The sequence below is a fragment of the Hyla sarda genome, chromosome 11 (genome assembly GCF_029499605.1).
Source record: "Hyla sarda isolate aHylSar1 chromosome 11, aHylSar1.hap1, whole genome shotgun sequence".
In the NCBI taxonomy this organism is placed as follows: domain Eukaryota; kingdom Metazoa; phylum Chordata; class Amphibia; order Anura; family Hylidae; genus Hyla; species Hyla sarda.
Window position 1 is genome coordinate 74,669,138 of NC_079199.1, and position 26,350 is coordinate 74,695,487.

The 26,350-nt window shown below is 40.0% G+C and overlaps 1 protein-coding gene and 2 pseudogenes across 1 annotated transcript in view; all 3 read left to right on the forward strand.

Moving 5' to 3' along the window:
- The window catches only part of LOC130294899 (uncharacterized), a 48,664-nt gene extending 31,048 nt beyond the window's left edge, over window positions 1–17,616 (forward strand). The window contains exons 3-7 of the mRNA XM_056545045.1: window positions 3,079–3,150; window positions 3,255–3,332; window positions 6,244–6,355; window positions 8,130–8,234; window positions 16,989–17,616. Of these exons, the coding sequence (XP_056401020.1) occupies window positions 3,079–3,150; window positions 3,255–3,332; window positions 6,244–6,355; window positions 8,130–8,234; window positions 16,989–17,140 (519 nt within the window). The 3' untranslated portion in view covers window positions 17,141–17,616. The remainder of the gene's footprint in view (window positions 1–3,078; window positions 3,151–3,254; window positions 3,333–6,243; window positions 6,356–8,129; window positions 8,235–16,988) is intronic.
- Window positions 17,601–17,777, forward strand: LOC130296019 (U2 spliceosomal RNA; annotated as a pseudogene).
- A 6,674-nt stretch (window positions 17,778–24,451) lies between these two features.
- On the forward strand, window positions 24,452–24,652 carry LOC130296008 (U2 spliceosomal RNA; annotated as a pseudogene).
- Window positions 24,653–26,350: the final 1,698 nt, after the last annotated feature.

The following is a 26,350-nucleotide window of genomic DNA, read 5'->3' on the forward strand; positions in this document are numbered from 1 at the left end:
CTCAACAAAAATGTCCATATTCCCCCTCCCCATCTTTCCCTCACACTGTCTACATCTATCCCTGTTTTTTTTTTATCCTCTTAAAACATTAGAACAATACCTTTTTCCACTCCTCTTCGGTAGCTCAGAGTTGAGCAGTCTCACGATTGCAGGAAGTCGGCGGGCGGGCCGACGTGACGTCATCTGAAGCCTCGCCGGCCACCACTTCCGCCCATCTTGCTGTATTCTGCGCTCAATGTCGGGAGCGCGCATACAGGCGCGCATACAGGCTGGGAGGGATGGCAGCCTCTGAGTCTCCTCCTTTCTGTTTAGTTTTGCACGTACCATTCAGAGAGGAGGAGAGTCTGAGAACGGAGCTGCTGTACTGTGCCCTGAGGGAATTTATAATATCAAAATGGTGGGTAGTACAATTGATTATATGCCCAAAACAATAAAAATAAAATTTCACAAAGCTGCAATCCCCAATGAATGACTGCAGACCGCAGTGCATTATAAATGGTGTGAATAATAGTGATTTTATCCCAATCAAAAATGATGCATCATTTTTGAATGGGATAAAATCTCCATTATTGACACCATTTATAATGCACTGCTGGCTGCAGCCATTCATTGGGGATTGCAGCTTTGTGAATTTATTTATTTATTTTTTCATATAAAGCTGCACTCCCAAATGAATAGCTGCAGCCAGCAGTGCATTATAAATGGTGTCAATAATGGAGATTTTATCCCATTCAAAAATGATGCATCATTTTTGTAATGGAATAAAATCTCTTTTTTTTCACTATCTATACCAGTGGTCCCCAAACTGTGGCCCTCCAGATGTTGCAAAACTACAACTCCCAGCATGCCTGGACAGCCAACGGCTGTCCAGGCATGCTGGGAATTGTAGTTTTGCAACATCTGGAGGGCCACAGTTTGGGGACCACTGACCTATACTGCATTGCTGCGGTTTTATCGTGTACATGTGCTCACTGATTGCATATTTTATTGCATTAGGAACACCGCAGCAATTCAGGATAGGTGGTGATTAAAAAAAAAGATTTTATTCCATTCAAAAATTGTGCATATTTATTGATGGAATGAATTCACAATTTATATCCCCATCTTGACTGTATTGCACATAACACCATAACCTCCCCCCAATGGAATAAATGCGCTTTTTTTGCTCACCATCTATACTGGAGTGATCCGGTGTTACTCAATAAAACCACAGCACTACAATATAGATAGTGATCCAAAGTCCCAAATGAGTCCAAAATCAGAAATTTACCGTGCATACCATCCACACTCAATATATGATAATGAGCGTGCATAGCATGCAGGCTCAAAACATGATAATGAGAGTGCATAGCATGCATGCTCAATACCTGATATTGAGCATCCATAGCATGCACACTCAATACATAATAATAAACATGAATATTTTGAGCGTACATAGCCTGCATGTTCAATACATGATATTGAGCATGCATAGCATGCACAGTAAGTATATGATATTGAGCATGCATAACATACACACTCAATACATGATAATGAGCGTGCATAGCATGCAGGCTCAATACATTGTAATGAAAGTGTGTAGCATGTATGTGTAGCATACATTGAGCATCCATAGGATGCATACTCAATATATAATAATGAACGTTAATATATGAGTGTGCATAGCATGCATGCTCAATACATTATATTGAGCATGCATAGCATACACACTCAATACATGATAATGAACGTGAATATATGAGCGTGCATAGCATGCATGCTCAATACATGTTATTGAGCATGCATAGCATCCACAGTCAATACATGATATTGAGCATGCATAGCATGCACAATCAATACATGATATTGAGCGTGCATGGCATAAACACTCAATACATGATAATGAGCATGCATAGCATGCAGGCTCAATACATCGTAATGAAAGTGTGTAGCATGCATGCTCAATAAATGATATTTTGCATGCATAGCATGCACACTCAATACATAATTAACGTGAATATTTTGAGCGTGCATAGCCTGCATGTTCAATACATGAAATTGAGCATGCAAAGCATACACAATCAATACATGATAATGAGCATGCATAGCATACATTTTCAATAAATGATATTGAGCATGCATAGCATACACACTCAAAAATGATATTGAGCATGCATAGCATACAGGCTCAATACATCATAATGAGAGTGCATAGCATGGATGCTCAATATATAATAATGAACATGAATATATGAGCGTGCATAGCATGCACAGTCAATACATGATATTGAGCATGCATAGCATACACACTCAATACATGATAATGAATGTGAATATATGAGCGTGCATAGCATGCATGCTCAATACATGTTATTGAGCATGCATAGCATCCACAGTCAATACATGATATTGAGCGTGCATAGCATGCACAATCAATACATGATATTGAGCGTGCATGGCATAAACACTCAATACATGATAATGAGCATGCATAGCATGCAGGCTCAATACATCATAATGAAAGTGTGTAGCATGCATGTTCAATATATTACATTGAGCATCCATAGGATGCATACTCAATACATAATAATGAACGTTAATATATGAGTGTGCATAGCATGCATGCTCAATACATGATATTGAACATGTATATCCTACACACTCAATACATTATAATGAGCGTGCATAGCATGCAGGCTCAATACATCATAATGAGAGTGCATAGCATGCACACTCAATACATAATAATTAGCGTGCTTATCTGATCAATACCTGATGTTGAGCGTGCATAGCCTGCACAGTCAGTACATGATAATGAGCCTGCATAGCTGAGTGTGCATAACATGCACACTCAATACATGATAATGAGTTTGCTTAGCTGAGCGTGCATAGCATGCAGGCTCAAAATATGATATTGAGCAGCCCTAGCTTGCTGTCGCTATAAATACAATGTGCAGAGTATTATTAAACCTTGTATAATTGATTATTGTACTGAAAAAGGATGATAGCCACTAACATGTTATCTCAACAAGACCAAAACCAAGTAATGGAGAATTTTGCTTTAGGCTATTACATACTCTATTAATCTATTTACTAAAGGCAACTGGATATTCATATGCTGCAGAGGAGGAAAGGGATGAAGAATATAATCCTGAAGAATCTTCTGATGAGGTAATTAATATTCTTTATTATATATATATATATATATATATATATATATAATTTTTTTTTAATACTTATTATTATATTAATTCACTTTTTTTTTTTTTAAATAGGAAGATTATAGTATTCAACAGGAGACGGAAAGTGACAGTGAGGAGGAAACAGCTGCAACAATACATGAAATAACGCCGGTAAGCATATCAACAAGCTACACTTGAAGATCATTTGAACACTGTAATTGAACCCACACCAGGGTCTAACCTACACATTACTAACAGCGCCCTGATGTTTAGCTTTCTACCCCGTTTGACAAAAGATCTCCATAGACCACAATGCGCAAAATAAAAAAAATAAAATAAAATAATGTTTTAGATCTAGCCCATTCATTCCTATCCACCAAAAATAGACACTGGAGGCTGACTTCCAGTACCCTGCTGTTTAGCTTCCTACTTCATTAGACACAGGATCTCCATAGACCACAATGGGCCATTGAATTCAATGGGCAAAAAATCTCAATATTATAGATCTAGCCCATTCATTCCTATACACCAACAATAAACCCTGGAGGCTGACTTCATACTCAGCCTCCAATGGTATTTTGACTAAACAAACCTCAAATGTTTAATGGGTTAATTTGTTGGTGTATAGGAATGAATGGGCTAGATCAGTGTTGTTCAAACAGTGGCCCTCCAGATGTCGCAAAACTACAACTCACTCACAGTCCAGGCATGCTGGGGGTTTTAGTTTTGCAACATCTGGAGGGCCACAGTTTGAAGACCACTTGGCTACATCTATCTTCTACAATCTTCACTATCACCAATCTCTTCTTTCTCCTGCCCTAATCTAGCAGCCAAACATTACCATGACACCCTAAAGTCTACCCTGGATCAAATGGCACCCTCTAAAACACGAATCTCCCAACACAGACGGCAGCAACCCTGGCACACGCTAACAACCCGCTTTCTCAGGCGATGCTCTAGGTGTGCTGAACGTCTCTGGAGGAAAACTAAGACTTCTTCAGACTATCTGCGCTATAAATTCATGCTTAAATCCTATTACTCCGCTCTTCACCTTGCCAAACAAACATATTTTACCTCCCTCATCTCCTCTCTGTCTAACAACCCAAAACACCTTTTTGACACGTGCAACTCTCTCCTTCGGCCTAAAGTACAGACCCCAATCACTGATCTCTGTGCTGAAGACCTGGCCAAATACTTCAAAACTAAAATCGATGAAATTCGTGATGAAATCCTCTCCCAGTCCCCTAAAAGTTCTGATCCAATTCCCAGCCACGTCTCCTCTTCATTACAGGCTCAAAAACTGAGAGTGATGGAGGATGAGGTTTCCAAGCTCCTCTCCTCCGCCCGCCCCACTACCTGCTCTAGTGACCCCATGCCTTTACACCTCATCCAGTCTCTCTCTCCTGCTATCAGCTGTCACCTAACTAAAATCTTTAACCTCTCCCTCTCTTCTGGGGTCTTTCCCTCCTCCTTCAAACACTCTATCATAACCCCACTATTGAAAAAACCATCTCTGGACCCTTCCTGTGCAGCCAACTATCGACCCGTCTCAAATCTCCCCTTTATCTCCAAACTCCTGGAATGCTTGGTCTACTCCCGCCTTATCCGCTATCTCTCCGAGAACTCTCTCCTTGACCCCTTACAGTCTGGTTTCCGCTCCATTCACTCCATTCACAGAAACGGCCCTAACCAAAGTCACTGACGATCTTCTGATGGCCAAATCAAATGGCAATTTCTCTTTACTGATTCTCTTGGACCTGTCTGCGGCTTTTGACACTGTGAATCATCAACTCCTCCTCAGTAGTCTCCGCTCCATCGGTCTCAAGGACTCTGCTCTCGCCTGGTTTTCCTCCTATCTCTCTGGCCGCTTCTTTAGCGTCTCGTTTTCTGGCTCTACTTCTTCTCCTCTTCCCTCTGCTGTCGGGGTTCCCCAGGGATCGGTCCTAAGTCCTCTACTCTTTTCACTCTACACATCCCCCATTGGAAAAACAATCAGTGGATTTGGTTTCCAGTACCACCTCTACGCTGATGACATCCAACTTTATACCTCCTCCTCCAACATCACCCCTGCACTCCTACAGAATATCAGTGACTGTCTCTCTGCCGTCTCAGACATCATGTCCTCTTTATATCTGAAACTAAATCTTTCTAAAACAGAACTTCTTGTCTTTTCTCCATCAACTGATACTGTACCTAACCCTGACATTTCCATCTCGGTATGTGGTACTACCATAACTCCCGGGCAGAAGGCTTGCTGTCTTGGAGTTATACTTGACTCTGATCTGTCTTTCACTCCCCATATTCAGTCTCTTTCACGTTCTAAAAAATGAAAGAAGCAATCCAATTGGTTGCTATGGGCAACTGCACAACTCTTCCTCTACACTGGTTTTGATGAATCTCCCCCATAGAGTTCTGTGATTATACTCATATTAGTTTGAACTTTTGTGAACTAGGTCAATTGAATACAACACATTACCTCCTTTTTCAATTAACCTAGTTGCCCATTTATGGTATCCAATCAACCTAGTTTCCACGGTTCAAAGTATCAATTGACCTATATCTGTCAAACCTAATTAAAGAATAATCACACAACTTGAGCTGAACCCAGGAATTGAACCCACACCAGGGTCTCCCATACATATTACTACCAGTACCCTGCTGTTTAGTTTCCTACTTCATTTGACACAGGATCTCCATAGACCACAATGGGCCATTGAATTCAATGGGCAAAAAATCTCAATGTTATAGATCTAGCCCATTCATTCCTATACACCAACAATAGACCATGGAGGCTGACTTCATACTCAGCCTCCAATGGTATTCTGACTCACCAAAATGATAATGTTTAATGGGTTAATTTATTCCTAAATTTCTGTACTTTCCTTTTTTGTCTGTAGCTTGATGCATTGGACAAACATTTTAGCAGGAACTGGTGGGTTTGGATAAAACAGTCCCCCATAGGGCTACTGTAAGTGGTCCCCAAATTTTTTTGTGACACCCCTATGTCCATTTAATATATTGTTCAAGAGGATTACATTTTTTTATTGTATACAATTTTTTATCTTTTTGTATTCATTTTTAGAAACGAAAAGCTCTTCTGGAAAGACTAAGAAAAAAGGCAGAACTACATGGCGAGCTACATGAGCACTCTTTCCAAAACGACCCAGAGTGGCCAAGCATCAATGACATCCCAGGTGACATAGTTACATAGTTACATAGTTAGTACGGTCGAAAAAAGACATATGTCCATCAAGTTCAACCAGGGAATTAAGGGGTAGGGGTGTGGCGCGATATTGGGGAAGGGATGGGATTTTATATTTCTTCATAAGCATTAATGTTATTTTGTTCCAGGAATGTATCTAATCCTGTTTCAAAGCTCTTAATTGTTCCTGCTGTGACCAGTTCCTGAGGTAGACCATTCCATAAATTCACAGTCCTCACGGTAAAGAAGGCGTGTCGCCCCTTGAGACTAAACTTTTTCTTCTCCAGACGGAGGGAGTGCCCCCTCGTCCTTTGGGGGGTTTAACCTGGAACAGTTTTTCTCCATATTTTTTGTATGGGCCATTAATATACTTATATACGTTTATCATATCCCCCCTTAAACGTCTCTTCTCAAGACTAAACAATTGTAACTCCTTTAATCGCTCCTCATAGCTAAGATGATCCATGCCCCATATTAGTTTAGTCGCGCGTCTCTGCACCCTTTCCAACTCCGCAGTGTCCCTTTTATGGACAGGTGCCCAAAACTGAACAGCATATTCCAGGTGAGGCCGTACCAATGCTTTATAAAGGGGGAGTATTATGTCCCTGTCCCTTGAGTCCATGCCTCTTTTGATACATGACAATATCCTGCCGGCTTTGGAAGCAGCAGCCTGACATTTCATGCTATTCTGTAGTCTGTGATCTACAAGTACACCCAGATCCTTCTCTACCAGTGACTCTGCCAGTTTAATCCCCCCTAAGACATACGACGCATGCAGGTTATTAGTACCCAGATGCATAACTTTACATTTATCCACATTGAACCACATTGAACTATAATGATCCAAGAATTGGGAATACACATTGGTGCAAGTGCCAAAATTGCAAAATTATGCCAACAAGAAATGAGAGCATCTGCTGCCAGGAGGAGGATATTCTTAATCCCCACTTTGATAAAGGACTAACTTGTATTCTACAACACGAGGAGTTAGTCAACTTGAGATTTAAAGAAAAAAGTTCAGTGGATGGATAAGTGCCAAAGAATTGTAAAAAAATCGCAATAGGTAATAATATTGTATTGTATATTAATTTTTATATCTTTTTTAGAAACATTTTTTTTTTATGTTTTTAAATATTACTCTCTTTTTTTAACCTTTTCATAAAACTTGAAAAATTAAAAATGTGCATATCAGCATTTCTCTGTGTTTACATGAACATAATTGCAGTTGCTATTACAATTCATTTTATTTTTTATTTATTTTTTTGTGTGCAAATAATTTACCAATCTCAAAGTACATTTACACAAACTTTAGCGTATACGGCTGGGGGAGATAAAACCGGGGGATCACGTATCCCTGCCATATGCAACCGTATGTTAATTCCTTTCTATGAGCCAACTGAAGTGAAATGCCGATTATGGTTGGCTCATTTTTGCCCTGTATGCGCTTTTTCCACAGACCTAAAGCCATAGTCGACCATGGTTTTACTTCACCTTTTTAGGTACGGTTGAAAGTGCATACGGGACAAAAATGAGCCAACCTCACTGAGGATCACTCCGGTCGGCTCATTGAAATGATTTACCATACGGCAGGGATACGGTAGCACATGGTTTTAGCTCCACCACAGCCTTATGAACTCATGTCAGTGTAACAACATGATGTAGGTCTTTATAAGTCTTCGCCCAGGTTTGTGAAATTTGAATCTAAATCCACATATCTGTAAATTATTCATAATTTTTAAACTATTTTAATCTTATTTTATTTGTAGGGTTATTCGCAAGTCCGCATATAGATCCTACTCTTGTTTTGCCCATGGAATCCTTGGGCCTAAACGACGAAAGCCAATACCATCATGTGTCGTCAATTTTATTAGGTCTGAATTTCCAGATCCTGACGGGCAATATATTGGATTCCACTGGCCTGATGAATACCCAGCAAGTGACATGGCTGCTGATGTTTGATTCACTATGACACTTACTTTCTGCACTTTTCATGTTACTACAGTTTTACATTGCACTTTTATTGTTTACAATTTTTTTATGTTTATTTATCTTGTTATTTATATTATATTAATTAGTTATTTAAATTTTTATGGTGGTTATTTTATTTTGTCTATTTTAATCTGTCTACACCAGTCATTTCCCAAACGTGGTCCCTCGGCACACTGCTATTCCATTTGACACTTCCCATTGTTGGAGTTTATTTTTCCGTTGATTTTTTTATTTTTTTATTTCCAGCCCTGGCATGCTCGCTGATGACTGACGGCACAGGGTGGAAGGGAAGCCTGCGTGCGAACTGCGCACAGTGTCCCCCTCCCCCTTGCGGCCCAGTGAGGCAAAAATGGAGCCATGGTGAAGAAGATGTAATACCTGCGGTGCCACCGTCACTGCGGTGTCACCCAGGTCCACCCTCTACCCACCCCAACTGTCAACCCCCCCCCCCCGTCCACACCCGTGTCACCATGTTCATCCTCCTGTCCTCACTGTCACACATGTTCCCCCTCCCCGTCAATCATGTCTACCCCCTATTCACATCTGTCACCCATGTACACTCCTCTACACCCCTGTTACCCAATTACACCCCTCTGTTACCCATGTACACTCCTCTACACCCCTCTATAAACCATGTACACTCCTCTACACCCCTCTATAAACCATGTACACTCCTCTACACCCCTCTATAAACCATATACACTCCTCTACACCCCTCTGTCACCCATGTACACCCCTCTGTTACCCATGTACACTCATCTACACCCCTCTGTTGCCCGCGTAAAATAATTGCGGATCCTAATGTGTTTGTTTTGCATGTTTAACAGTGAAGAATTGTGTGTGGAATAAATAGTCAAGATGGCAACAATTCAAAGTAGAGAAGATATTATTTGTCAGTTGCTATATAAAGCAGAAATTTAAAATACATACCAACTGAAAAATAGATAATCCATACTCCTTGTATCTCGGCCAGCTGCAGCACCTGGCGTATGAGATAACCCCCGGTTTTCTATAAAATTTTACCTTGTTTAAAGGTAGTCTTATATGGCATATAAAAAAAATATTAGTTCCTTAGAAACTGAATATTTTTGATTTACGTTTTTTTTTAAACAATTGATGATTAAAATTTATTTTCTGTAATGAAAACATTTCACAAAAACAAGTAGTAATAATATTTTTTAATAAACAACACTATAATAATAAACCATTAATAAAAAAAAGTATTTTTTACTCATGAAAATATACATGAATATGCATGTTAAACAATATAGCACATAAACAAGTATATAGCACATAACAAACAAGTAAAAAATTAAAATCTTGAGTGGTGTTTTTCAACCATTGATTGTTTGTCTGGTTTTTCAATTGGTGCTATATTAGAAGCCATTGTTGACCGGCGAGAGGTCCAGTCTATGGAAATGTTTCCATCGGCAAGTTCCATTACATCCTGCATGATTTTCGAGACGAATTCCTGAGTGGTTGGCTCATACACTGATCGTACAAACCACTCTTTCCGGGCTTTTGAATAGGCAAGATTGTACCTCGGTGTGCCTAAAGGTCCGCTAGTTTCAGTCTCTCTTGTAACAACTGCTTGCACTCTATTCACATTATAATTATGGTCAAGAGCAGCTGTGTTCGAGCATACACCCCGTCTGTACTAAAATGAAGTCTTTTAGGCCTGTATTTTGTTAGTGAACTATGAAACACTTCCAGATCTCCAGTGTGACAAAAGTTGCTAAGATGTCTAAGGTCTTTTTGTAGTCTTGTATCCATGACAATTTTTCCAAGTTCAACATAACAGGCACTTTGTATTTTTAACCATTTTCGGGTGGACTGAATGTCCTCAGGGAGATGGTCATGATGACAAGATGATTCCTGACCATTATCATCCTACCAAAAATGAACGTTGGTGACATGGTACAAGACAGAGTTCCATCTGTTTACAAGTTCATCTGGATTGCATTCACAAGTATTAGAACTCCACCATAAATGATTTTTAATTGGTCCTATCCATTCTGCTAAATCTTGGCAGTTTTTTTTTGCTGACGGCAAGTAGCTTTTTTCCAATAGATTTAGCTAAGTGCCAGACATCAAACTGGTGACCAATTGTTTTATATTCCTCACGCAGCATTTTTTTGATGGATACGTGCCGGTCAGTGCAAATGATGTCTATGTCCACTTTATTTTGCAGTAGAAATTCCATGGCATTCTTGCACGCTATTTTTTCAAGGGCAACAGAGGATAAACCAATACCGATTTGTTGAATGTTGTTAGTTTCTACATCCATCAATGTGTATATACAATATTTTGCACTGTGCCCGGGTGAATCACATTGTCCATCTCCAGCAACACATACTGCATGTTGTGATATTTTTTCCATTTCTAATTTTTGATTAATTGTCCAAGAGTTTTCAATTGCAGGAAATATATATATTTTTGGGATACGGTAGTAAGTAGCCTGGCTAATTCCCAAAATATTAAATATTTTTAGGAACTGTTGGATTTTGATGTAAGTGTTTCCACTAGTAATGATAGCAGTAGCTAACTGTAAATTTCCAATTGGTTTCTTTCCCAATCGGGGCTGGCTCTGCCATATGCGTTTTAAATGTTTGGCCTCACATTCAGCAAAGACTGAAATATATGATCCCTTTGTTTTTTTATACACTCTTAGTATTTTTTTGTTGCAGGGTGGATTAGAGGTACAAGGCATCTTGTGTAGTAATGTGTCCAAATAGCTTTCATAAACTATGAATTTTCTTTCTTCATGATGTGGTACATTTACATTTACAAATTTTTCACTTTGCACATGCTGACTGTCCTCTTCTTCGTAGTCTTCATCATCTGAATGAACTGAGTCTCCCTCATCATCACTTGAACTACTTTCATTTGTTGAGACTGGAGTTGTGATTGTTGATAAACTTTTATCTACTTCTAAAACAGATATAGGGGCATGCAGAGTAGATTCCTCCACAATAACAGTGACTTCAGGGTCTTCAATAGGTTGTATAGGTGAAATTGTCAATTCGGATAAAAGCGTGGCAGGTAGTAGTTCGTGTCTAGCTCTACAACTTTCTTGAAACTCAGGTACACTGTTAAGAGTTGCTGATCCAGTTGGTCCTATATTTTTTTTCGGAGTCGAAAATATTACACTGGCACCTTGCAATGGCTCCGAAGGCAGGTTTCCAAATACCAAGCTTTGTCTTGATTTTTTTTTCTCAAGTTTTTTTTTTAACCAGTCTTCTGCATTGTATTTTTATAGAGAAAGTTGTAGGTTTTACTTGTATACACTGATTTCCGGTTCCCCAATTCCTGTCAAATATAGTTGCTGCTTCCTTTTTCGTTATCTCTGAGGCTTGTGGCTCCGTTTCAGTTGGGTTAACATGAGGTACAATATTTCGGCAGGTTGGGCACATTTCCCCTGGCTTTAAACCATTGGTTGAAGCTACGTCTTCATCCAATCTTTTCCTCTTTTGAGGATTCAGGATCTCAGCCTCAACTGCCTCGGCAGCTTGAACTTGTATATCCTGTGTAGGGAAAATACTAGGAACGGCAAAGGGGGTGAGCCTCTGTTTTCCCGTATTTGGATTAAAGGTATAGTCAGTAGTTTTAAAATGGGCTGAGCAGAGCCGATAATTGTTCGTTTTAGAGAGATGAATGTGGTCAACCAGTTCATCAATTTTGGGAAACTCTTGATCTGTAGCCAATAGCCATGCCATGATACGATCCCTCTCTCTTGGGAAGGAATGCATGATGATATTATGGTCGCCTTTTACGCTCCTTGACTTGCAACCGTTGACAATGCAGCCCGGCATTTTCTAAAGAAGAAAATGGAATAATGGATTTTAAAATAAATACTAAATATGTCTATATAAAAATATTAAAATTACATTATGTTTCTATTTTCTAGGAGAACATTTGAAAAATAATATTTATTGAAAAAGCACCATTCAAATAATAAATACAAGATTAATATGTTAGTTCACTAGTACAGTAATGTAACTCCTTCCAAAATTTTACAAAGCTTTCTAAATAATTGTCATTTTTTTACTTGGCCTGTACTTATTACTGTTTATCCAAAATATGGTTACTCCGGTTGTTGCAAAACTTCATTGGCTGTCATGTATGTGTACCCTCTGTATGTCTGAGATTGCTGGGAGTTTTACTTTTGCAACAGCTTGTGGCACACTGATTGTGAAACACTGCTTTAGTGTGTCCTGTTTTAACTCAAATATTTTTACAAGATGAACACAAATCTTTTCAAATTATTATCGTTTGAGTTGAATCATGGCTTGTGTTTCTTTTGAGCCTTTGTGATAGTGCGGGAGCATTACATTATTGAACTGAGGCATAAGATAGTATCCACTATAATCTAAGAATGGTGCAGAATCACGTGGAATAAAATAGTGTCCATTAGTGGAAGATGTTCCCTATTGTGCATAGAGGCTAAAAAAATCTTTATAAATTATAGAGTAGTGTCATGTACTAAATGAAGATTGTAATTAACTATAAAACCCTTAAATACAGTAGAATATCTGAGAGCCTTTTAGTAATCTACTAAAACCACCCCCCCATATGATTTTAACCACTGTGCCATATTATTTCACCTTGATCCGCCACTATGTCTACTACTAATTTTCACCCTACTATTTCATTGCCCCTTTATTACCTCTGTGTGGCATGAAGAGGAAATACATTTATGTATCTAAAGGTTGTTGGGTTGCCCAAAGCAAACAATCATATAGCTTTTTTGATGAAAGAAGCGATCTGAACGGTTGCCATGGGACACTCTTCAGCTTCACATCAGGACAAGTTGTTCTAAAATCACCCACACTATATTTATGTATTACATAACTTTATGTAAAATTTTTATGCAAACCTGAAAAGCGGCTCTGATAAGTAGTAGACAATAAAGCAAAAGAAAAGAGCTGTTGATGAGTCTTCTGAAAAAAATCAAAAAAGGATAATGTCACATTGACACACAGAACTAAACATCATTTTATTACTTAGATTTTTGATCTATGTTGCACAGCTTTTAAAAAATTTAACACATAGACACCATAGGTGAACTAAGCCTAAATAGACAAAATTTATAACACAACAAATGACAACTTATCACAAGTTAACCCTACTAATCGCTTTTGAAAATGGGGATGTGGCTTCCATAAATGTGTGTAGCCTAGGACTGCACACACCAATACCAAAATATTATACACATAGTAGTACACGCAATTACGAAGCCATTACCGTCTCACTTGAGAACTGAGAGCACGCTCCACTGATCACAACATCACCGCTGTCCAGCCAAATCGTGGCATTGGTCCCTGAACCTAGTCCAATAACACCACCATCTGCATTTTCCAGCAAGAGGCACATACTGGCAAACCTTCATTCCGCTTGAAACTTGGTTAATATTGTAACAGCACTGCAAGGGTAAAAGAGTTCCACAGCGGAGGACTCAAGTAAAGCAGTGCGCCCCTGAATGACTCAGTACTCACCCCCACCCCACTAAATATCACTCATACAGCAGGGCTGTGACGACAGGGTATATTGGGCAGAAAATAGAGGGACTCCAGCACAGCTACTAAACTCATTTTTACGTTTTATTTCGACTACATTGGCACAGTGACGTCCGTGCCAGCTACATGTAATGCTAAGACATTGATTATAACAAAAAAAAATTTTTTATGTACATTTAGTTTATATTACATAATACAATTATGTATGTATTATTAAATGCCAACCTGTATAGCTGTTCTGTAGAGTAGTCATCAATAAACACAAATAAGATAGCTGTAGATGAGTCTTCTGAAAAATGAAAAGGAAAATGTCACATTGACATACAGACCAATACATTATTTTCCTAATTATGGTTTTGATCTATGTATCACAACTTGTTCCAAATTGAATGCATAGACACCTTATGGTGAACATTAGAGATGAGCGAACTTACAGTAAATTCGATTCGTCACAAACTTCTCGGCTCGGCAGTTGATGACTTTTCCTGCGTAAATTAGTTCAGCCTTCAGGTGCTCCGGTGGGCTGGAAAAGGTGGATACAGTCCTAGGAAAGAGTCTCCTAGGACTGTATCCACCTTTTCCAGACCACTGGAGCACCTGAAAGCTGAACTAATTTATTGAGGAAAAGTCATCAACTGCCGAGCCGAGAAGTTTGTGACGAATCAAATTTACTGTAAGTTCGCTCATCTCTAATGTTCACCATAAGGTGTCTATGCATTCAATTTGGAACAAGTTGTGATACATAGATCAAAACCATAATTAGGAAAATGATGTATTGGTCTGTATGTCAATGTGACATTTTCCTTTTCATTTTTCAGAAGACTCATCTACAGCTATCTTATTTGTGTTTATTGTTGACTACTCTACAGAACAGCTATACAGGTTCGTGACGAATCGAATTTACTGTAAGTTCGCTCATCTCTAGTGAACATAGGTTAAAGCATAAATATTGACACAATTGACGCCACAACAGATGACCACTTATCATAAGTAGTATAGCATCTGGTGTCCATTTTTTCAAGACAGTGGACAGGGCAACGCATAAAGATGTGTTACCCTGTCAGGTGCCCTCTCAGATGTCCAACCATCCTGCCTCAAAATTGATGTCCTACAAAGTTTCCCTCTGGCGTGATTTGCGGGTAAAATCATGCAAGAACTGATACCAATCTTTTCTTTTTGACAGTTCACATTCATCAAGAATCTAAATTTAATGCCAGATGGGTGGACATGATGGAGGGCTTATGACAGGGTAACACAACTTTCTGCTTTCACCTGTCCGTTGGCAAGAAACAATGGACGCATGAGTCAATACAATTTATGCCAAGTTTTCATAAGTTATTCAATCAGTTGTGTCAATATTTAGGGTGAGACCACCTATGCAGGATACCTGATATATGTGAACCACACCATATAGCGCCACCTCTACCCTGTTAATATATATTTTGAATACTATGTTACACAATTAAATTATTATGTTTTATTTTCAAGTTCATTAATTGTGAGGAATACAATTTTGCATTCTGTTGCCTATGTAGCTGGCTCTCCTTTATTTTGGTATAAAAACAATAAAATGGAGGGGAGTGCTTATTTCTCTAAAATTTTATAATTTTTTCTTTTATTAATTTATATTATACGGTTTAGTAGTGGAACCAATCGTATAGATGTAGTCCATTACAAACGCAGGGATTAGCGTTTGTGCCAAAAAATAAATAACCAGGAAGCGGTAACCTCCAATTATTACCAAGTTCACAACCTAAAACGAGGTACCGGGAAGAGCCGGTACCAACAGGCTGGTGTTTTTTAGTCTGGGGAGGGCCAGTAACAATGGTCCTCGTCCACTGTGGTAATGTCAGGCTCTTGCTGTTTGTTTGCTATCTGGCAGAGACTGAAAAAATGGTGACACACACGTTGTTTGTCAAAAATAATTACCAAGATGGGGAAAAAAAAAAAAACGTGTGCAGTTCACCATATTTTCATTCTCAGCCAGATACCAACCAAACAGCAACAGCCTGACGTTACCAGGGTGGGTGAGGACCATTGTTACTGGCCCTCCCCAGCCTAAATAATGCCAGCCTGTTACCACCTAGGCCCAGTAGCGCCATTTTTGATTCTCCGGCCCTGTTGGTACCGGCTCTTCCTAGCACCCCTGTGGCGGTGGGTACCAGGGTAATAATGGGGGGGGGGATAGCACTAGCTGGTTTTGGCGCTAAAGCTAAGCCCTGACTTAGTAATGGATTCTGTCTACAAGACAGTTTCCACTACTAAGCCTTATAATGTAAATTTATTACACAAAAATAAAAAATTACAACACGTTTTATAAAAATTTTATTGAAAGAAACACTACCACACAAGCTGTCAAAATATTTTTTTGAATTTACATCAGAGTTGTAGCCCTTCACACGTATCTGAAATAAAAACTAAAAAAAAAGTTACTACATGCATGGCACTCACCCCTGTGGAGAACGTTTTTTTAATGTGGATGCTCCAACTTTTGATAAAAAACAACCCCCATTTCCTGTGTGGGAATGATGGGAGTTGTAATTTAAAAAACATGTTGAGCCTAAAGATTTGCGACAGCAGAAGGCAACCCTTATCATGGGAGTTGTTGTTTAGAAACAGTTATTCATGTGTCTACTAAAATTACTGATGATGAATATAATGAAGTATATGTTTATTGGTCTCAAGAATGTTTTTATCATGTCAGTAAGCAATACATACACACACACATATATATCTCTATGGATATATATATATATATATATATATATATATGGGTATATATATATGGGTGTGTATGTGTTAGCACACTTTTTAAGGATAGTTACTGGTCATATTTTATCCGTTTTAATACAGGTTTTTTTTATGAGGAGGAATGGGTGGTTTAAAACTGTTTTAAGCTGTCCTTATGCTTTTAATCTTCCCCAACAATACAAGATTTTAGAGAAAATTTTCAACCTGTACAACTTTAACGGAAAAAGTATGAATGAAATAACTAATAGCAAAAAACTGTTAAAATATATTAAAGAAAGTGGTTTTATTGCCCCTGTGAATAATTTTAATGGAGAGAAATGCAGGAAAATATGGAAGATGGCAAATATGATTTATCTTTTTAATTCACAGAAAGATCTGGCCTGCAGCTGCATACACGAGTGTCTTCCATGCCGGGGATTTCAAGCACCGAAAAAGAATGGCCAACACTGCAGTATGCCCGAGGGAGGGCTGCCAGGAACCCGAGACCGGACTTGTTTTTATGCAAAAAGGATATGGACTAAAATACTCCCTCTGGTGAAGAAGATAACAGAAATAAAGGACTTAAACTCTGCAGCTGTTTTTTATGGATGTCTGGAATGCCCAATACGGACTCAAGAGATAATGGCATGGAAGATCATAAACTATGTTAAAGCAGCTCTATGGAATGCCAGAAACATTTTACTTTTTAAACATGAGATTTTATCTGTGAATGATGTTTTAGCTCTTTGTTTTAGTGATATGTACCAGTACTTTTTATTAGACAAGAAATATTATCCTTTATTAGCTAGAAAATGGTATTTTAATGAATGGAACGCCCTTTTGTAAAGCCACCAAGTGCCCATTTTAAGTGTATTATAATTGTATTAATGCGAACTTTTATTGTTATATGTGATTTTATTATCAAAATTTGTTTTTATTGAAAAAACTATATTTAAAAATCGTAATGCACTTTGTAAAATTTTATGAATTCTAAATAAAAAGATACCCCTCAGGGGTAGCCAAGTTAAAAAAAAAAATCTGTTCTTATCTGATACGTCCCCTATCTGGGGACCATATATTAAATGGATGTTTGAGAATGGGGGCCGATTTCGAAGCTTGCTTCCGTCGCCCTATGCATTGACCCGATATGGCAGTATCTTCGGGTACAGTGCACCACCCCCTTACAGGGTTAAAAAGAAAGATTCCTACTTTCATTGCTACCTGCTTGCTGGCTAGCCAGCTAGCCAGCCCTGTGGGCCTTGCTGCTGCTGCAGCCGAAAAACAAAAGGTGGTGCTGCTGCTGCTTGTGTCTGGCCGCTGTTGGAGCGTCCAGGCACAGGACTTCTGCTGCTGGTGACTAAATGGCCTCCTTAATTGGATCATCTGAGCAGCCAGCACACCTGTGCAGGTAGGGCATGACATGATAGGTAGCTGCCTTATAGCGGGTGGGTGCTGAATGTTCCTAATTGACATAACATGGGGGGTCTCCTGGCTGTTCACACAGGTGTGTCATTGCTGTACATTGACCATGCATTGCTTCTGTGGTATTGCAAAGGCAAAGACAAATGCTTCCAGCCATCCATTGCACTAATGGATTGGTCATCAGCTGGCTGTCTATGTCCCGCATCAATATAGACCAAAGTACAGAGGGTTAGGCTATGCTATTGTGCACCTACCTAATGCATCAGAAGGTGCGAGGCCCTTGCTAAATTCTGTGCACAGACTTTGAGATCTATGCTTTAGACTGTATCTAAACCTGCTCCAACATGGACTGACATTCTGGCCTACTTTCAGCCGATGCGACTTGTCTGTCGCTGAACAGTCGCTTTTTATGTATTCAGCACCTATGTATAATGTTGTAAAAATGCTCTAGAAGCTAAAGTCGCAGAAATGTCACACATATTTGGCCTGCAACTTTCTGTGCGACAAATTCAGACAGGAAAAATCAGTATAAATCCTTAGAAAATTATCCCCCAGTGTCTCCATCTGCTGGTGGTATTGAATAAGCATTGCTGCACTGATAGGGTATGCATTAGACGAAAAAAAAGAAGAAAAAGAAGAATAATACGCCGAGAAAAGAGGCGAAAAGGAGAAAAACGTGAAAAAACGTGAAAAAAAAGTAAGGAGAAGGGAAAAAAAGGTGGAATTGGGTTTAAAAGTGATTTCGGCGGAGAAATATATATATATATATATATATATATATACGCGCACACACACATATATATATATAAACGTATTCTCCGTTGAGATATTGCAGCCGCTGCTGTGTCCAGGCCCAGGAGCTTTAGCACTGTGCTGTGATGTCACTCAATACCACTGACATCACTAGGTGTAAACAACATCTCACCTTTGCTGTGTATGTGACTATGGAGCTGTTTGGTGATGTCGTCTATTATGGCCTTCATAGAAGCAACAGGAGATTGTTGCATCCATCTAGAACCCTTAGAACTACAGTGCTAAGATGTCACTCACTTCCACAGGCCTTGCAGAGTGTAAACAACAACAACCCAGCTTTGTTGTGTATGTAACCATAGGGATTGTGATGTCGCCTAGAACCTTCACAGCAGCGACAGCTTTATGAGGAGCATCAGCACTGCTCTGCCTGAGCAGAACCATCACCGCCATAGGTTGTCAAATAACCCGGATTTAACCCACACAAGTAAGTCCAATAGGGTGCAGGCATGTCCTCTATGCTTACAGCTTCCCGTGGGTGTTGGTTTGATACCGTTTGGGGACAGCCAAGGAGGCATCTGCAGGCAACAAAGGTAGGTGTGTGCTTGTGTGTGTGTTTCCTATGCAGATCCTAAGCCCAGTGTCACATGCAAGTAGGAGGAGTAAGAAGGGTTCCTGGCAAATCCGGGTTATGGATTGCATTTAAAAAGGCCCCGTGGGAGTGCAATGGGCCCCTGTCTTGCTGCTTAGCAATAATGGTATGGGTTTAGGTTCTGCTGTGTGTACTGGTGGTTGACTGCCCCCCAGCCCAGAGTGTGCATGGGAAATTGTCTGGCAGCCTCCCTTCCAGCAAGCAGTGATAGTGCCCATGAAGGGGACCTTGTTGGGCCCGCCCCTTTCACGGTTATCGCTTCTCGGCCTTTTGGCTAAGATCAAGAGGTGCGAGGTGGATTGCAGGAGCTATCCCTTGCGGGGGCTACTGTGAATTGTGCGATAATGGCTTTCCAGAGCCGAATTAATTACCTGAAAGATGGAGAGACCAGGATAAAGAATGGATTTCGTGTGGATATCCTTGAAAGTGCATTGGACAAGTTCAGCTTGGAACATCTTGTGAAGAACATCTTCCTAAAGACCTTGCTGGTGAAAAAGCAGGATATTCTATGTCTGCAGCAGCATGGGAGAGCTTCATATGTCCTTGTGCTTGAATCTCACAGCGCCTGTCAGAATCTGCACTACCAATTAAAGTCCAAGCTGAATTCACCTGAGCTGGATGGACTTACCTTCACTGTGTTATACACTGCAGGAGAGACAAACCTGGTGGTGTTCATGTACAATCCGTATGTGAATCTGGCTGACATTGGGCGCTTTCTCCAGAGATATTGCTCTGAGGTGAAAGGAGGAGAGAAAATCTTCAATACAGAGGATCTCTGGACTGGTAAATACAAGTTCCGTGTGAAGTTTAGAGCTGATCCTGATGGAATTGAGGGCATGCAACATCCGCCCTCCAGCTTTACAATTGACAGAGACAGAGGCTACCTGTTTTATAACAACATGCCGGAATTTTGCAGAAAATGCAGGAGCTTTGGCCACAGACAGGATGCTTGCACTTCACCATCTGTGCAGTTCTGTGGTCATTGCGGCAAAGCTGGACATACCTCAGGAGGTTGCACGGAGGAGGTGGTGTGCAATCTCTGCGGGCAACGTGGACATGTGTTCAAAGACTGTCTGTACAGGTCCAGAACTTGGGCGGAGGTCGCTGCATCATCTTGTGACCAGGCTGCTGCTGCTGCTGCTGCTATTGCTGCCACACCCGAGGCTGGATCCAAACCTGTGGACACTATTCAGACTGTGGATCCTGTTGCTGTTGCTGTTGGGTCTGTTCAGACTGCAGTCTCTGCAGTTAAAAAGAAAGAGACTGTAAAACCTGCTGCTGTAAAGCCAGATGTTATCCAGCGGAAAGTTGGTGGCAGTGAACCCCGTGCTGTCCCTGCTGTCACCATGGGGGCGGTGGAGTCGGTGGTCGCTGTCACTGAGTCGGACTTTGCCGAGTCAGATATGGAGCAGGGATCATCTGTGGCTACACTTGCAAGAGACTGGTCAGAGGAGATGGAGGTTGAAGACGTGAAAAAAAAGAGAAAGAAAGATCCTGTTGTCTCAGATGTGAACAGTGGCCAAACAAAACGGTTACTGGTTGCACCATCTCAAGTTATCCAGGAATTTACATCTCCTGAGTCTGAGGCAGCAACTCCTGAAAAGGGTTAAATGGCTACCATCAGCATTGCCTCGCTTAATGCGAGAGGAATAAAGAGTCCTGCAAGGAGGGCTGCTTTTTTTGCATATTTGTCAACTTTGAATGCAAGAATTTTTCTAATTCAAGAATGTGGAATTGATCATCACATGAATTATGAATACCTGAGAACTGACTGGATATATGGCCCATCTATCTGGTCAGGTGACAACTCAAATAAGAACTCTGGAGTTGGAATACTTTTTAAGGGCCAGGACTTTAACATCATGTCCTTTGTGGAAATTGTGCCTGAGAGGGCATTGCTTGTGAATGTACAATATAATGGAGTGGAGTTGAGGATTATTAACATCTATGCCTCCCCTGTTAAAGAAGAAAGATCCTCCCTCCTAGAGATTGTGCAGTTGTATTTGCATGGAGCTTCCTCTCTTGTCTTGGGAGGAGATTTTAACTGTGTGTTGCCTGATGAGAGGAGAGTCTCTGGGTCTGTGAGAAAAGACAAGACTGAAGTGCAGCTGAAGAATCTAATTCAGGACAACAGATTGCAAGATGCCTGGAGAAGTCAAAACCCATCTGACCCTGGTTACACCTGGGAAAGTAACATCTATAAATCCAGAATTGACTTTGTCCTTATTTCTGAAAATATAAAAATTAAAAATGCTAAACTCACAGATAATGTCTTGTCTGACCACAAACTTCTCTCTGTGGAAATTTACTTACCTGATGTCATCAAAGGGAAAGGTGTTTGGAGACTGAACTCACAGCTCCTAGAAGATGAAGTCATAAAGAGAGACTTTGTTATTTATTATAAAAAACTAAAAAAATCTCCAACAGCGGTTTGCATCAATGCTGGACTGGTGGGAGCATGCAAAGGCCAAAATAAAAGAATTTTTTATGTGTGCTGGTGTGAACAAAGCCAAGGAGAAGCAAAGGTGGTTTAAAAGGCTAAACACAAAACTGCAAACCTGTTACCAGCTGAGGAGCATTGGTGTGAATATGGATGAAACAATTGTAAAGGTGAAAGAGGAGATAAAGAAAGCTGTGGAAGGAAAAGGTAAAGAAATAATTTATAATGCAAAAGTGGAACATATGGAAAAAAATGAGACTTGCTCACGCTTCTTTTTAAAGAAACTTGTTGAAAAGAAAGAATTAATAAAAAATCTTGATGGTGAGACTACTAAAGATGGACTTTTAAATAAAGCACACAGTTTTTATCATGATCTTTTTAGTGAAAAACACATTGACTCTGACTTTTTACCCGAAGTAATGGACTCTGTGCAATATTGTCTGAGTGATCAGGACAAAGATGTTTTGTGCAATAGTGTGAATATGGCTGAAGTGGAAAGTGCAGTAAAGAGTTTTTTAAAAGGGAAAACTCCTGGATCTGATGGATTACAAATAGAATTTTACCTGTCTTTTTGGGAAATTTTAAAGTCTGATTTTTATGCTGTTCTTAAAGAGGTTTTTAACTGTGAGAAGCTGCCTGAGTCCTGGAGGAGTGGTGTGGTGACTTTGTTGTACAAGAAAGGAGACAAGACAAAGCTAGAAAATTGGAGACCAATCACTCTACTCAATGTGGACTATAACATTTTTGCAAAAATCTTGGTCAACCGCATGAAGCTAGTGATTGAGACGGTGATCCACCCTGACCAAGTATGTGGTGTTCCAGGGCGTGCAGTGTGGGAGCATCTCAATGTCATTAGAGATGCCATCTGGTACCAGCAGGAGCGCCAACAGAAGCTTGCAGTGTTATCTCTTGATTTTATGAAAGCATATGACAGAGTTTCCCACCAGCATTTATGGACTGTTTTTAAAAAAAAGATGGGTTTTCCAGAGAGTTTTATCAAGCATGTTGCACTTTTATACAATGACTGCTTTAGCAAAATTTTAGTCAATGGGTTTTTATCTGAAGATGTTTTACTGAGTCCGGTGTTAAGCAAGGATGCCCTTTGTCACCGCTGCTATTTATATGTGCCCTGCTGGCTATGCTGAGAAAGGACAAGGTGATCAGAGGGGTCCCCATACCAGGGGGTAATGGACAGTTTACGAAAACCCTTGCATATATTGATGATGTGACCATTTTATGTGGCTCAGAAGTATCTGTCAGAAGAGCCTTGATGAAGACTGAATTTTTTTGCCAAGCGTCTGCTTTTAAACTAAATATTGCTAAATGTGAATGTTTGGGGATTGGGAAGTGGTCAAATACAGACATCCCCCAACTAAAGATCCAGAGTGAGAAAATAAAGGTTTTAGGAGTGGTTTTTAATGCAAAAAATGATGGAGAGGAGAGTTGGAACATTATTAAAGAAAAGGTACAGAAAAAAATTTACTTTTGGAAGCTTAGGAAACTATCAATTGAAGGGAAGCTTTTAATTATACGTTCCTTGCTTTTACCTGTTTTATTGTACCTTAACACAGTGTTTCCTCCATCAGAGACTGTTCTTAAAAACCTGCAAAAACAATTTTTTCATTTTATCTGGAGTTCAAGGATGGAAAAACTCAAGAGAGACATTATGTACAAGCTGCACAAAAATGGAGGTAAAAACGTTCCTAATCTTAAAAAAATTTTATACCTGAAGTTTTTTAGCATGTGTTTTAAGACTGTTTTATCCTCTAAACAATGGACATTTTATCTAAAGTATGCTGCTGGTGATATATTTAGAAAAAGAAAATGGATTCACCTACCTCAGACATCCCCTGTTTTAATCATACCTCCAAAGCACTATATGGTTTTAGAGAAAGTGATTCGTCTGTATAACTTGAAAGACATGGACATTGAGATTCTAAAGCATCCCAAAAGAATAGAGATGGAGCTCAGGAGATCGGAGCAAACCTCTGGGATTTTAAACTTCTCTAAAACAAAATGTGACAGAGTGTGGAGGATGGTTAATGCACCGTATCTGGAGAATTACAATAAAGATCTTGCATGGTCAATAGCACATGAGTGTGTACCTACCAGACACTTTCAGCACAGACGGGGATTGTGCAATACTTCAAGATGTCCAAGAGGAAGCTGTGGAGGAGAAGAGACAGTCTTACATGTGTTTTGGAACTGTTTTTATGCTCAAGAGGTGTGGAAAAGTGTGGCGAGTCTTTTAATGTTTCTTAACGGTCTAAAGACTTTTAATCATGAAGTTGTTTTATTCGGGAATTTTACGAGTCAAAATAAAGATACAGAGAGAGTGATATGGACTGTTGTGAATACCGTCAAGAATGCCTTATGGAAGTCTCGCAATATTTTGGTTTTCCAGAAAGACTTGATTAGTGAAAGTGACTGTTTTAAACTTGCACTGAGTGATCTTTTTGTCTACTATTTATTGGACAAAAAGAGACTGGGGGCCCAGAAAGCTAATTCACTTTGGCACTTTAGTCTTTGGAATGCAATAATGTGATATGTAATATGATGCATTTTGAATAGTAGTGAAAGTTTACTTGTATGTATTTTTTGTTTTTGCACTTTACTAATAAAAACGTAAAAAAAAAAAAAATCTGTTCTTATCAGTTTAATATCTGATACGTCCCCTATCTGGGGACCATATATTAAATGGATTTTTGAGAACGGGGGCCGATTTCGAAGCTTGCTTCCGTCGCCCTATGCATTGACCCGATATGTATCTTCGGGTACAGTGCACCACCCCCTTACAGGGTTAAAAAGAAAGATTCCTACTTTCATTGCTACCTGATTGCTGGCTAGCCAGCTAGCCAGCCCTGTGGGCCTTGCTGCTGCTGCAGCCAAAAAACAAAAGGTGGTGCTGCTGCTGCTGCTGCTTGTGTCTGGCCGCTGTTGGAGCGTCCAGGCACAGGACTTCTGCTGCTGCTGACTAAATGGCCTCCTTAATTGGATCATCTGAGCAGCCAGCACACCTGTGCAGGTAGGGCATGACATGATAGGCAGCTGCCTTATAGCGGTTGGGTGCTGAATGTTCCTAATTGACAAAATAAGATTAATGCTTATGAAGAAATATAAAATCTCATCCCTTCCCCAATATCGCGCCACACCCCTACCCCTTAATTCCCTGGTTGAACTTGATGGACATATGTCTTTTTTCGACCGTACTAACTATGTAACTATGTAACTATGTAACATAACATGGGGGGTCTCCTGGCTGTTCACACAGGTGTGTCATTGCTGTACATTGACCATGCATTGCTTCTGTGGTATTGCAAAGGCAAAGACAAATGCTTCCAGCCATCCATTGCACTAATGGATTGGTCATCAGCTGGCTGTCTATGTCTTTGAGATCTATGCTTTATATATATATAAAACAAACAACAAAAAATGTGGTCTCAAATGGCTGGAGGTGCTCAACCCCAAATGCGGTTGTGCATTTATACTGGGGGAGCAGATCCTGCCCTTGTAGTCCGTTGCTAGGGGCAATCCCCAGCATAAAAATGCATACAATGGAGGATGCCTGCAGCGGACTACAAGTGCCACAATAGAATCCTACACCAGATAAACGGTGTGGATGTGTAACAATTAGAATACAATACAGGAATATGGGTGCACTACTGTGGTAGATGTAAACAATACATTGGCTATCCCTCAACACTGATGTTAAAATTGAGACATTCGCCAGTGTATCCTCATATGAAGGACACACCAGAGCCCGCACACCAACGCCAAGGTTTCTCAAATTGGTGCGAGACCTAACGCTAATCCTACCTGTGCTTGATAAGCAGAACAGGGGCCAGTGGGCAATTACGGCAGCATTCGGTTGACTCACAACTTCCTTCCAGATACCCTCCAGCGTGACTGAGCACACATGCAATGGGAGGAGGGAGGCAAGCTGCAAGCCCCACCTGAGTTGGCTAATATGGGTGCCTGGCCTCACAGGTGCTACCTTAATGCTGCCTTGTAGATATTCAAGGCGCATTAATGTTGGAGTTTACACACCTCCAAATATAAAATTTAAACAAACAACAAAAAACGTGGTCTCAAATGGCTGGAGGTGCTCAACCCCAAATGCGGTTGTGCATTTATACTGGGGGAGCAGATCCTGCCCTTGTAGTCCGTTGCTAGGGGCGATCCCCAGCATAAAAATGCATACAATGGAGGATGCCTGCAGCAGACTACAAGTGCCACAATAGAATCCTACACCAGATAAACGGTGTGGATGTGTAACAATTAGAATACAATACAGGAATATGGGTGCACTACTGTGGTAGATGTAAACAATACATTGGCTATCCCTCAACACTTTTTTCTTTTTTTATCTAAAGCCGAGGAACGTGCTCTCGATTCACCCAAAGTGCAAGAAAAAGTGCAAACGTGTTACACTAAAAAAACGTGCACAAAGGATGCGGTCTATCGCAAGCCCTTCTCCGATAGGAGAGA